Raw genomic sequence first — 14,173 nt, 5'->3', positions numbered from 1 at the left:
TTGCGGCGAGATGCGTTGCACGGGGACACCGGGCGGGGCGGTAAGTAGTACAGCAAGTTGGGGGATGCCAATGATTCAAAACAGTTTGATCATATCTCAAGCGGAGGTGCGTTGGATCATATCGGTGCATCTGCATGGGGCATGGGTATGGGCATGGCCATGTTCAGGTCGCCCCGGCCGGTAAAATCCGGGGATTGGTGATTCCACCGCAGGAGAGGAAGGTTAATAATATAGCACACTGTTAGCTCCAATTTATCTATAGTCAATCTAATAGCTAATTTATACAATAGTTGCTTACTATGCTATTAGTATACGGTCCCACCTATCATACATATATTGTGTCTTAGAGTCCATGCTACAGCTAGCTACAAATCTGTAGCTCGCTGCTCTTCTTTCTCATCTTTTATCTCATTAAAATAATCCCTCCATACTCGTAAAGGAAGTCGTTTAGGACAGCGACACAGTCTCCAAAACACAACTTTGACTTCTTATTTCTATAAAAAAATATTTATTGAAAAGTGATATATGTATACTTTTATGAAAGTATTTTTCAAGACAAATCTATATATATATAATTTTTATATTTTCAAACTCAATAACTTGAGAGTTATTCATGATTTATATTACCAAGGTTTGACTTAAACATTATCCTAGACGACTTCCTTTATGAGTATGGAGGGAGTATAAATTCAAACATAGATATATCCAGATTTACAATAGGCCTAATTTGTCTAGTACCATCACAAAAATCACGGAGTTGAAAAATACTATAGTATGTGTCATTGACATGTGGGTTCGGCCCCATATGTCATTCTCACATACGATGGTATTTTCTAAATTTTTCCTTTACTTTACAATAATATGATGTATCGAATTCAGTATCCTCTCTGTTTCAAAATAAATTCTCTAACTCACAATATAAGAATCCAGGGCATCTCCTGGAGCTAGAGCTCAACCAAACAGTTTCAGTTCTACTATAAATGTGAATGGAGCTAGGTGGAGCTCTCTCACCAAAATGAACTAGAGAGGTGGAGCTGGGTTTAGGCAGCTCCACAACTCCACTCCAGACCCAACTCCTGGAGCTAAATTTAGGAGTTGGAGCCTACCAAACAGGCCCTAAGAGCAAGTTTAATAGTATAGCCTACTACTGACTCCAAATCATCTATAGCCAATGTAGTAACCAATTCATACCATAGTTGCTTACTATACTATTAATATATGGTCCCACCTGTCATACACATATTACGTCTTGGAGTCCGTGCTACAGCTGGCTATAAATTTATAGCCCGCTGCTCTTCTCTTTTACTTTATCTCTTTAAAATATGTTTATAGCTGGCTTGTAGTCTACTATTGTATCGGCTCTGGGAATATCCCAACATCCATGTGAGAGACAGAAAACAGGGGAAGGAACCATCACGCAATTACAGAGAAACTTGTGGCCCCATACGCAAAACCTCCCCCCGGTTTGGACAGCGCCACAGTGCGCCACCTCTCCCCGTGAAATAGCCCACGTATGCGCCCCGCGTGGCCGCCCCGGATTGCCCCCCCCCCCCCCCCCCCCCCCCCCCCCCCCCGCCGCGACGCGCGCAGCCCGGAGCAGCAGAAGCACCGAGAAACCCGCGGCGATCGATCGATCGATCGAGCAGTAGCTGTTGTTGGTTGTTCCCTCCCTCCTTCCCATCCATTCTCGCCGAGCCACCCATTCCGCCACCTCCACCCCTCCCCCGCATTAACCCTCCTCCTCCGCTCGCCGCGCCGCGCCACCGATCGATCGCTGCGCTCCGTGCGTCTCACCACCTTGCTAGGAGGACGAACGCCGGCGGCGGGGAGGGGATGGAGGGGAAGCACGTGGTGATGTCGGCGGTGGGGATCGGGATAGGCGTCGGGGTGGGGCTGGGGCTGGCGTCCGCGCCGTGGGCAGGCGGCGGCGGGCAGGGGGCGAGGGTCGGGGTTACGGTGGAGAGGGTGGAGCAGGAGCTCCGCCGCCTCGTCGTCGACGGCGCCGACAGCAGGGTCACCTTCGACGGGTTCCCCTACTACCTCAGGTGATTAACATCAACAACGTCTTTTTTTTCCTCCCGTTCATCGAGCTATGCAACTGTTCCGTCACCTTGCATCGTCAGATTTTTTTTTTTAGGATTTTTTCCCCTTTGTTCTGTCCTGTATAGGGGATATGTTTTTCCCTCCGTTCTTATGATCTTATCATGCACAAATAATTCTGAGTCTGTGATATGCAAGCAACAGATTTACAGATGAACTGTGTAGTTTGGCAAATTAGAAAAAGAGAGAGAGAGAGAGAGAGAAATGTTTTGAAAGGTTTCAACAATCTTTTGGCTCGGAGATCACAAAATGAACGCTCTGATTGAAGACAGTGGCACTGCTATATTTCTGTAGATTAGCTTGTTCATAATTTTGCGTGGGAGGCGAAGAGAGACAACCCTGCTTTTCTGAAATGTTCCTCTTTGTGATTGAAAAATGGCAGCCTTGAAAGGTAGTGCTGGTAGAATTGGTTAAAGAAAAAAAATGAGGGGACGATAGAACACATACAGAACAACATCGATGAGACGTCAAACGTCTGTTTGTTCACTTTCAAGATCAAAATATTAGCTGGAATTCAATTTTAATGATCACCCAGCAGGACAAGGAAGATGCTAGATGAACGATAGATTTCTAGCTCTGTTCTCTTTTTTAATGTACACGTTCATTTCCTTTTCCACCCTCCATGTCATCATCCTTTGTTTCTCTTTTTCCCCAAACTATGATTTGCAGCGAGCAAACGCGTGTATTGCTGACAAGCGCGGCGTATGTTCACTTGAAGCAAGCAGACATCTCACAATACACCAGGAATCTTGCACCAGCTAGCCGTGCGATTCTATTGTCAGGCCCTGCAGGTAAATCATATTCCATTGCACAGGTTAAGGAGTTGCTGAATCACTCTTCTTCTGGCCCTGACTAAGTTAAGGCTAATTAAGTTCCTATCTTGAAGAACTTTACCAGCAAATGCTTGCCAAAGCGCTTGCCCACTATTTTGAAGCAAAATTGCTGTTGCTAGATCCTACAGATTTTCTCATAAAGGTGAGTTTGGCTGGCACAGATTTCCTTTCATGTACATTTTTAAGTATGTTTGTGATACAGACTTTTCTTCCTCACAGATCCATAGCAAATATGGTGGTGGTAGCAGCACAGACTCGGTAAGAACTCAACACGCTTTGTCGTATTTGTTGTAAGGTCACCATTCTTCTGATTTCCGAACCTTGGAGAATATAAATGTGTGTGTCCTGTTTTGCTTATTCTTGACATTGTAGTGCTTTTTTTTCCCTACATTGTTGCGAAATTTAGAATTTTTATCAACTGCCCAAGTAGTGGCCAGTTTAAATTAACTATTAACTTGTGAGCACTTTCTCCTTATCAGTCTTTCAAAAGATCCATATCTGAGACGACCCTTGAAAAGGTGTCTGGATTACTTGGATCTCTTTCGATTCTACCACAAAAGGAGAAACCCAAAGGTGACATGATCGACTTCACAATAAGAAATGTTCAACTGTTCCTTATTCTGAAGTAGGGCAGAATAATTATGTTTGCTTGTCAGTAGTCTGCTTCAGTTCTTGCATGGAATTTTTGCAACTCTGCTCAGTCATTAGCAGACGACATGAACTTTTCTGGTTTCATTTCTATTAGAACAAACTAGATGGAACATGTATTTTCATGTGAAATTCACACTTTTGCACACCACAGTTGAGATCTTGAATACAACCATGTTGCTGTCATTCTCAGTTATCTGAAACAAAAATGTCTAGCGATTCCATCTGTATATGCTGTTATTTATATGGATGAATGGCATCGGTATTCAAACAGAGTTTCAGAAAACTACAATTCCTGCTGAACTGAGAGAATGAATAAGTACACTTACTGCCAGCAAAGCGCAAAACAACTGTTCTTGACTTCACATAATTTAGCCTCAATTTGGTCTGAAATTCTGATGCTGTGAACGAATGTAATAGTGCTTACCTTAAAAAAAATTGAATTTGCTTGCATTTGCAGAATGTAGAGCATAACTTAATTGTATTTCGTTCTACCTCAGAAGTTTTGCAGCTGAATGACCATAGAGAATAACTGAATTATGTATTTCATTCTACCTCAGGAAGTTTTGCAGCTGTATATTTGTTATCTTAGTTTGGTTTATTTTTTATCACAGGAACTATTCGTAGACAAAGCAGCATGACGGACATGAAATTAAGGTACTGGAAAATTGTGCTTCTGTGAACCTGTTACAGAAACTGCAAATCATTGGCTGCTGTTGATATGCTTTCTTTATGTATTTTGCAGGAGCTCTGAAAGTACGAGCAGCTTCCCGAAGCTTAAAAGGAATGCCTCAACTTCATCTGATATGAGTAGTCTGGCATCACAAGGCCCTCCAAATAATCCAGGTCATATTAAAATCTCTTGCACACAAAATTTGTCCTGAGGCTTCTGGTATTTTGCACCTATATCTGTTTCTCATGAGTCATGTTGTATTTGGTTAAACACTGCAGCTTCTCTCAGACGTGCTAGCAGCTGGACTTTTGATGAGAAGATTTTGGTGCAAGCAGTATACAAGGTACTGCATTCAGTATCTAAGAAGAACCCAATTGTTCTCTACATAAGAGATGTTGAGAAGTTTCTTCACAAGTCCAAAAAAATGTATGTCATGTTTGAAAAACTACTGAATAAACTTGAAGGGCCAGTGCTAGTCCTTGGCTCAAGAATTGTGGATATGGACTTTGATGAAGAGTTGGATGAAAGACTAACTGCTTTATTTCCATACAACATCGAAATCAAGCCACCAGAAAATGAGAACCACCTTGTGAGCTGGAACTCCCAATTAGAAGAAGATATGAAGATGATTCAGTTCCAGGATAACCGGAACCATATTACGGAAGTCCTTGCCGAAAACGACCTTGAGTGTGATGATTTAGGCTCGATATGCCTATCTGATACTATGGTTCTAGGTAGGTACATTGAGGAGATTGTGGTTTCAGCAGTTTCTTATCACCTGATGAATAAGAAAGATCCGGAGTACCGAAACGGAAAATTACTTCTATCTGCAAAGAGGTACTTAGCATTTTTGTATAGTTGTCTGTTGGTTTCTTCATCTCTTCTCCGCTTTATGACTCTCTCATGACACAGCTTGTCCCATGCACTGGAAATTTTTCAAGAGAACAAGATGTATGATAAGGATAGCATGAAGTTGGAAGCAAAGCGTGATGCTTCAAAGGTTTGTTTTATTTCTACTGCTTTTGGATTAACTTCATACGCTTCAGGAAATTCCGAATATTCTGTTGATTTGTAGTTATTCATGTTTTTTTTTAACGAACCGTTATTCATGTATTATGCCTCACATACAGGTGGCTGACAGGGGAATTGCTCCATTTGCTGCAAAATCAGAAACAAAACCTGCAACTTTGCTACCACCAGTACCTCCTACAGCTGCTGCTGCCCCTCCTGTTGAGAGCAAAGCAGAACCAGAGAAATTCGAGAAGAAGGATAATCCATCTCCAGCTGCAAAAGCACCTGTAAGAGCATTAATTAAAAGTCTAAAAGCACACGTGCACCAGCAAAACTATTACAGAACCGTTGGTTATTATGGAAGTGTCGTTCTGTTGAATGCTGTGCAGAGTAAAGCGTAGTTCCTTGAAATCAATTATTGAAAGGTTTTTTTATGACTTTGATATATCATACGTAGTTCTTAAAAAATATCTTGTGTCGTTTTATGTTACTTTCACAAGCCCCATGAATCTAATTTTGATAATGTGTAATTGCATCCTTTTCGTGTATTCAGGAAATGCCGCCAGACAATGAGTTTGAAAAGCGCATCAGACCTGAAGTGATACCTGCTAATGAAATCGGTGTCACATTTGATGATATCGGTGCATTAAGTGATATCAAAGAATCCCTTCAAGAACTTGTCATGCTCCCTCTCAGAAGACCAGATCTCTTCAAAGGGGGTCTTCTTAAACCTTGCAGAGGTATATTACTTTTTGGTCCTCCTGGAACTGGCAAGACGATGCTAGCCAAGGCTATTGCAAATGAAGCTCAAGCGAGTTTCATAAATGTTTCAATGTCGACTATCACATCGAAATGGTTTGGTGAAGATGAAAAGAATGTTAGAGCATTGTTCACATTAGCTGCCAAAGTATCACCGACGATCATTTTTGTCGATGAGGTCGACAGCATGCTTGGTCAGCGGAACAGAGCTGGAGAGCACGAGGCAATGAGGAAGATAAAAAATGAGTTCATGACACACTGGGATGGCCTCTTGTCAAGACCAGATCAAAAAATTCTTGTCCTTGCTGCGACCAACCGACCCTTTGATCTTGATGAAGCTATCATTCGAAGGTTTGAGCGCAGGTTTGCATCTCTTCCTTGCTAGATGCTAGTTCTCTCATCTGTATCTAAACTTTTTTTTAGCCCCTTTCGATTGTTCCAAGTTCCATGCCTGAGTGTATTGCCTTGCTTCTTTAGGATCATGGTCGGCCTGCCATCATTGGAAAGTCGGGAATTGATTTTGAGGAGCCTTCTGTCGAAGGAGAAAGTTGATGGCGGTCTAGACTATAAGGAACTAGCCACCATGACTGAAGGATATAGTGGCAGTGATCTAAAGGTCAGTATCATAAGACATGAATCTATGTCAACCCAAAGAACTCTTTGGTTAACTCAGTAGTCTGCTGTGTGACAGAACCTGTGCACAACAGCAGCGTATCGTCCAGTGAGGGAACTGATCCAAAAGGAAAGAAAGAAGGAACTGGTAATCTAGTCACTGCGATACTTAAGCATTCACTGGAGACAATTTTGTGAAATTTTATACTAAAAGTAAAATATATATGCCTAATATCTTCAGGAGAAGAAGCGGGAACAAGGAGGCAATGCTTCAGATGCTTCGAAGATGAAAGAGAAGGACGAGACGATCATACTAAGGCCACTAAACATGAAAGATTTGAAAGAAGCAAAAAACCAGGTGAATCTTTTGTTACAGTTGAATTTAGAATTCTGAAACATGCACAGAACGTAATTCTTGCTAATATAAAACTGAAAAACTGTTAGCATTATACTTGCTTGTTAACAATTTGTGGAAACTTTGAAATGCAGGTGGCGGCAAGCTTTGCTGCTGAAGGAACAATAATGGGTGAGCTGAAGCAATGGAATGAGTTGTACGGTGAAGGAGGCTCCAGAAAGAAACAACAGTTGACATACTTTCTCTGAACTATCTAAATATCCAGAGTGTATGAACATAATTTGAAAACTAGAATAGACGGAAAACAACCATGTGAAAATAGTCCAGTGTTTTAAGTTCCACCAGTTAAGAATGTTTGGGACCAAAGGAGCCTGGTTATGAAACCGGTTTTTTTTTGTTGTAAAACTTGATAGAGAACTTCCATACACAGGGACTATGTTTTGCCTGCCTCCGGTTGTTGTGCTTCAGAATAATGAATCCGGAGCGGACGTTTGTTTTCTTTTGTCTCTTTTTTTATTTCCATCCCTGTGCTCTTTTTGCATACTCCTCCGTGCCAAAATAACCAAAAATAAGAAAGTATGGCATGACAAAGTGTGGCTGGCACCAGCCAAACATGCCATTACGCCACGAGTTCCAGCGATGCCGGCTAGCTGCACTGCTGCAGCAAGAATCTAAGCGCATCGCACGAACCATGACGCGGAAGAATCATCTTTTGAGAGCGAAAGTGTAGCTTGTTATATTAGCCAGATTGAGAGTTTAATGCAATCAAATGGCTTATGAGGAAGCAAAAAAGCAAAGGTAGACCGGTAGTGCTGCCCATGATGAGACCATGGTTACTCAACACATTGGCATGTGAGAAAGCTGTGGCAGCTCATAGATTAGCCTGGAAGAAGAGCAAAAGTGAACATCAGAAGCCCAAGTGTTACCTTTGCTTTCAAGGATCAAGGACTCAAGGAGTCGAAGGGACCAAGTTTGGTTCCTTATAAGCCTTTACAAAGCAGCATCAGATGATGTTTCAATATTAAAACTTCATTATGGATAGAAAATGATGCTGCATTCCCCAAATGACTCGTCGAGTGACGCAACACCACAAATTTTTCCAAGTCCTAAAGCCAAAGTTTGGAATAGCTTCAAAATTTCGGTATATGTCCAAGATTATGTGCATCTTCAAACTGAAAAAATAAATGTGCACATCGCAGGCTGAATCTTTAATAGCGCAATCATAACAAGATTTTTCACCAACGTCAACAACAAAAATGACGGGTAGATGACATCTAGTCTCAACATTGGTTCATAAATATCACCAAATTCCAAAATGCAGCAATCTTAGTAACAAAACAATATCGCATAAACAATATGCATGCGACATCTTACAGATCAAAAATCAAACAGCGATGGAGCAAAGCATGCGCTGCAGCTGCATACTGTCGTAGCGCAAGCTACTCAGCTACTCCCATCAAGATCAGACAACAAAAGAGCCATACACAACACAAGGCAATAGGTGACAGCAGTGCATCTCAAGAACCACAACCCAACCACTACTATCACCTGCCACGAGGCACTGCATCACCTCTTCCTAGTGCTTCTTGTCTTTCAAGGGGCCCCTTGGTACTTTACTCAGGACCTTAGCATCGAGCACAGCATACTGTTTCTTAATCTCAACCCACCCCTTCTCACCATATGAGTCAATCTGATCTTCATACTTCTCATACAGAATTGGGACTGTGTGCAGCACCACAAACACTGTTTGGCATAAGAAGCAAAAGATCTAACATTAGTCAAATCTATAGTTTGAAGAGGTAATAAAGAATAATTCTGTCCAAAGTAGCCCAAACCACTTACCAATATAAACCAAGGTCAAGAAGTTGCAGCAGCTTCCAAGAACAGAAAGCAACCAAAGGCCAGCAATCACCTAAAAGTGTGGTATAGATCATAAATATTCAGTTTGCTATGGGAACAATAATTATACAAACACAAAAGCATCACAGACATACAATAAGGAACTTCTTGATGTCCCGGCCAAGAGCAATCTGACGAAGATTGGCAAAGGCCCTGTTGATCTCATAACGTGTAGATAGAGCAATGTTGACAACCAAATCTTCTGGAATAATCACCTCTGGGATCCGCGGGGGAGACCTGAAAGAAAGGGCACAGTTTAGAGACCTTTTATGTAATTATCTACCTGTGGAACATGATTATGCTTTGCCAAAACTTGAACAAGTTGTGATAGAGATGAAAAACAATCTTACTTGTTAATAAATGATGAGGCATTAGACCAGAGAAAGAGAAGACCCAAAGAGAATATGAGCCCATGGCAAACGAAAGTCAGGAGGTGGTAGCCAAGCAATTCAAAAAGGATCCAGATCGCAGTGGCACCGCCTAGTACACCGGCAGAGATGTTCCTGTTCCTCCATAGGAACACATCAGCGGCTGCAAATAGAGAACTGAAATCAATATGGCAGGATGAACAATGGATAATCAGGCTATATAACATGAGCACATAATGGAAATTTCACCTCAACCACAAAATATGACCACCCCTATGGAGAGAGCAAAGGTGTTTGTTTTGAAGGCAGGACAGCAGAAGACTAACAATCCCAGACAAATATAGCAATAATCAACAGCATATGTGGCTTATAGTAATCCTTTGTAGCTATTGATAAGGATTCACCAGAATGAGGTACATCCTCATTCAATATGATTGTGTTAGCTACGGCTTAACTGTGTGACGAGGCGGAGTACACTATTGCTAATCACTAACCTTCAAACACATACTGTTTACAAACAGTTCAATTCTTGCTCATTGTCACTCTAAAGGGACCAGTACTAGCACACCAGCAGACAATAATGTGACAGACCAACCAAGGAAATCATGAATTCAATTATTCCATTACTTTTTACATGTCAATCAAAACCCCGCTTCACATGGATCCTGACACATACAAGCATATCTTTTTCTCTTTGCCACAATCGCTTATGATTCATCAAAGCTAAACATGTCCACTACTTACTCAAAAAGATACGGATAAAATGAAATCACATAGATCAGATTGTATACGAGTATACGAGACGCACGCAACCTGCATTGCCGAAATTTGAATTAACTAGCACAGCGAGGATCACATTAGTTGTTCCGATTTGTCAAAGATATCTAAACTCATCCCCAAATACCCACAGATCTGAATAGATGGTCACACATAGCAAAAGGCTAAAACCCTACTCCCATTGGCCAAGTGCTAATCTACCAGATCTAGCCCGAAACCCAACACTCCCAATCAATCCAGATCCAGCCCATCCCCACCCGCTCTAACAAATTCAAACCAAATCAGCTTTGAAACAGAGAGAGAGAGAGATCATCAGCAGAGAGAGAGCAGCCATACGTTTGCCTCCACCGAGGACCTTGTGGATGGGCTCCTCGCGCCCGAAGAGGCGGAACACCTTGGCCTTGGCCTCGGCCGCGGCAGCAGCAGCCGAATCAACAAACGACTCCGTTGCGACCTCGGCCGGGGCCGGCGGCGCCGAGGGCTTCGGCTGCTTGCGCTCGTCAGCGTCGGAGTCGGACGACGACCCGTCCCCACCGATGTGGAGCTTGTCGGCGATCTTCTCCATCAGCGTCTCGCCGCCGCCCTCCGCCGCCGCGCGCGGCTGCTCCTCCGCCATCGCCGCTTCGCTGCTCGATGCGGGGGGGAAAGTGGAGGAGGAGGGAGTTGAAATGGGGGAGATCTGAGTTGAGGAGACGTGGAACGGTGTGGAAGGGGATGGGGGTTTTATAGTGGGGGTGGGGGTTTAGGGCAGATGGGGGAATCGTGGACGTTGGATTTGGATTGGACGGTGGAAAGCGATGGGGGTGGACGGTGGGGGGCGCTTTTTGCGGAGGAGTGGACCACAATACGCATGTCCTACTGGCTACGCAGGGTTGGAATGGGGAAATGCTTGGGGTACTCGAGTGTGTTTGGAAGGAGGGAAAAAAAGATAAACACATGATTAATTAATTATTAATTATTTTAAATTAAAAAATGATTTGATTTGATTTTTTAAGTGATTTTTCTTTTTTTTAAAAAAAAGAGCAACATTTAGTACTTTAGGAAGCTTGAGCGTAGAGATTTTCCTCCAAATCAGCTGACGCCGAGCGGAGCTGATTTGGGTTTTTTTTTCAGGTACTCCCTTCTGTCAAATTTATTTGAGGTTGATTATCCGAGTTCAATTTTCTCGACGTCGACTATTTTTCTCTATAGTGAGTATAACACTATCCATCCCCAAAAGAATGTATTTTTAGCAATTAACATGGACAATAGAACCTAGATAATGAATATTATCCAAATTCATAGCTAAAATAGTATTTTCTATCTACTTGTTTGAACCTAGATACCTAATTATATCTTGTTTGAACCTAGACACTATTCATAGTAAAAAAAACATTCTTTTAGGGCGGAGGGAGTACCTTTTTAAACTATGCTATCAATTATAGTAGAATGCTAGTATATTGTTACAATGTTTTTTCCTTTTTTTTTAAAAAAAAGAACTTGTTTGAGGTTATAAAGTTGGTTAAGATCATGTTAGTGACGATTTGGGTTTTCCACATGCTCCCTTATCTCAAATTTGTTTAACGTTGAAAGACATTTTCTCAAAATCAAATATATTTTCTCTATATTGAGTACAACTAGCTCCGTCTCAAAAAAAAAAGCTATGAACTTGAATGTTACTCCTAAATGAGTACTTCCTCCGTCCCATATTTTTAGTTTCTTCCATTTGTACCAAAATAAGTTCATTTTTAAAGCTATCATTGCATCAAAGTTTGTGAAAGTACAAAATTGATGTATTGGAAGAAGATAAAGTAAGGAATACTTGTATTGAGATTTGATAGTATGGATATTCTTGTCTTTCTGGTTTTGTTTGGTATGTGTGGGTTGTGTCAAAAGTAAACTTATTTTGGGACGAAGATAGTATCATTTTGGCTATGAATTTGGATAGCTTTTTAGCTATAAACCTGGACATCACTATTGAGGACTCTAGATTCACAATAAAAAGACAATCTTTTAGATATGGAGGAGTATTTATTTAAACTTTGCTATCGATTATAGTAGAATACTAGATTGTCACAATGAACTTCTCTCTTTAGAACAAAAAAACTTGTTTGAGGTTATACCATCAAAATTGTTCAGTGACAAAAGATAATCCTGTTTTACCCTAATAGTTCTCGGGGCGTGAAAATTGCATTAAAAAACAACAGCCACCATTATGGCTACACCAATATGAGTCTAAGGTTGGGTTCTTATCAGCTAAGAGCAGGTACAATAGCAGGCTACAAGCCAGCTATAAACATATTTTAAAAAGATAAAAAAGAGAGAGAAGAGCAGCGGACTACAAATTTGTAGCCAGCTGTAGTATGGACTTCAAGATATAATGTGTGTATGACAGGTGGGACCAGGTATTAATGGTATAGTAAGCAACTATTGTATGAATTGGTTATTACATTAGCTATAAATGATTTGGAGCTAGTAGTAGGCTATACTGTTAAACTTGCTCTAATGAGCTGATCTACTTTCTCATTTATAGTGAGTACATTTCTCGAACTGTTAAACGATATGTTTTAAAAAAAATATAGATATTTCCTACAAATCAAATGAATATAATCTGTGAAGTTTATGATAGTTAATATTTAAATAATCATTCGCTAATCATGTGTTTTGATTTCCGTGCACTAACTAGCTAAGCCAACCCACACTATCGGATGCAGCATTATTAATCTAACTCAAATAAACTTGCCAAACTCGATATAATATAAGTGGTGTGCTAAGGAGTATGAGACGATCATTGTTTGCAGTCTACTACAGTAGTGCATGATTGTGCGAATATGACCGTGTTATGTCAATTCTCACATCCTCGTGCTATATGATAGCCTATTTCCACAAACAATTATATTGCACCGTGAATAGCCATCTCCACTATAGTGTCGGATGCTCCTTTCCACCTTTCTCTCTCTCGCTGTGTAATGACAGGTTATATCAATCTTGATCTGTGAAACTTAATCCTGACCCGTTATTTTGGGTGTATAAAGTGATAAAGAAGGAAATATAATTATAATGATAGTAGATGGATTTATGGGTGCGTGCTAATTAATTGACCCTATAAACTGTTGGGGGTAACATTATGGGTGCATCTAGCAAAGAAAGGAGGACCGGGAGGAGAGTAGCGGGTGATGTCAAAAAGGGCCCCGGAATCAACGTGGCGGGCACTACCCTACCGCTGCGGCGGACGGCCAGCTTTTCTGCTGGACCGGGCCCCACGATCTGCTTGAATTCGGAATCTCTGCGTCATTTTTGATTTGTAGAGTATCCGGCCTACTAGTATCCCAAAATGGCCGACGTGGCATGGGCCCACCACACGGGTACGTACGGTGTGTCCAAATGTCTCTGCGTCCGCGTGGAGAATCCGGACATTTTTGTGCACACAACTTCAAACTTATGGCCTGTTTATTTCGCTAAATGTAATTAGATATTTAACCGAATGTCGGAAAGGTTTTTCATACGAATAGAAAAACTAATTTTATAACTCTGGAAACCACAAGATAAATCTTTTAGTCTAATTAATCTGTCGTTAGCATATGTGGGTTACTGTAGCACTTATGGCTAATCATGGAATAATTAGGCTCAAAAGATTCGTCTCGCGATTTCTCTACTAATTGTGCAATTAGTTTTTTTAATTTATATTTAATGCTCCATGCATATGTCTAGAGATTCGATGTGCTGTTTTTTTAGAAAAAAAAATTGGGGAACTAAACCAGGCCTTATCCCCCCCTCGATCGGTGCATTGTGTGATCCGATTATCCGACCAAATGTACAGACCTATCCCCTCTATCCTATAAAAAACCCAATCCTACCAACGAACCTAGACACATGTTCATTGCTAGGGTTGGCTTTTTTTTTGACAGAGTAGTAGTAGATTGTGACGCACTTTAATGAGTTAAATCTTTTGAAACTCGTCGAACTACAGATTCAAATTGAAGCTGATCATTTTAGTTTTGTTTCCGCCACTTCTCCCCGGAGCTACTATTAGATGGTGTTTGAATCTCCTGAAGATGAATATGAAGATAAAGTGTTTCATGCAAAACGAGGTGGTAATTACGTGTGATTAATTGAGTTTTAATTATTACAAACTTGAAATTTGTATTAATCTGATACT

The 14,173-nt window shown here is 41.1% G+C and overlaps 2 protein-coding genes across 2 annotated transcripts; one reads left to right on the top strand and one right to left on the bottom strand.

Annotated features, from left to right (window-relative positions):
• The first annotated feature begins 1,640 nt into the window (after nucleotides 1-1,640).
• LOC4326743 (uncharacterized) lies at nucleotides 1,641-7,490 on the top strand. Its single transcript, XM_015772039.3, has 15 exons — nucleotides 1,641-2,045; nucleotides 2,770-2,891; nucleotides 2,987-3,075; nucleotides 3,153-3,191; nucleotides 3,413-3,506; nucleotides 4,196-4,238; nucleotides 4,327-4,427; nucleotides 4,533-5,091; nucleotides 5,167-5,254; nucleotides 5,385-5,552; nucleotides 5,819-6,387; nucleotides 6,502-6,640; nucleotides 6,716-6,784; nucleotides 6,878-6,994; nucleotides 7,126-7,490. The coding sequence occupies exons 1-15, from the start codon at nucleotides 1,834-1,836 to the stop codon at nucleotides 7,237-7,239; spliced, it is 2,523 nt and encodes an 840-aa protein (XP_015627525.1). The 5' UTR covers nucleotides 1,641-1,833; the 3' UTR covers nucleotides 7,240-7,490.
• A 776-nt stretch (nucleotides 7,491-8,266) lies between these two features.
• Nucleotides 8,267-10,729, bottom strand: LOC4326742 (reticulon-like protein B1). The gene is made up of 5 exons (XM_015760730.3): nucleotides 10,372-10,729; nucleotides 9,241-9,421; nucleotides 8,986-9,127; nucleotides 8,834-8,903; nucleotides 8,267-8,734 (listed from the first exon to the last, which is right to left on the bottom strand). Exons 1-5 carry the CDS (start codon nucleotides 10,649-10,651, stop codon nucleotides 8,568-8,570), a joined length of 840 nt encoding a protein of 279 aa, XP_015616216.1. The 5' UTR covers nucleotides 10,652-10,729; the 3' UTR covers nucleotides 8,267-8,567.
• Between the last annotated feature and the right edge of the window lie 3,444 nt (nucleotides 10,730-14,173).

The sequence above is a fragment of the Oryza sativa genome, chromosome 1 (assembly GCF_034140825.1).
Source record: "Oryza sativa Japonica Group chromosome 1, ASM3414082v1".
NCBI lineage: Eukaryota > Viridiplantae > Streptophyta > Magnoliopsida > Poales > Poaceae > Oryza > Oryza sativa.
The sequence above is the reverse complement of the archived record's forward strand: the minus strand, read 5'-3'. Positions and strand labels throughout refer to the sequence as shown.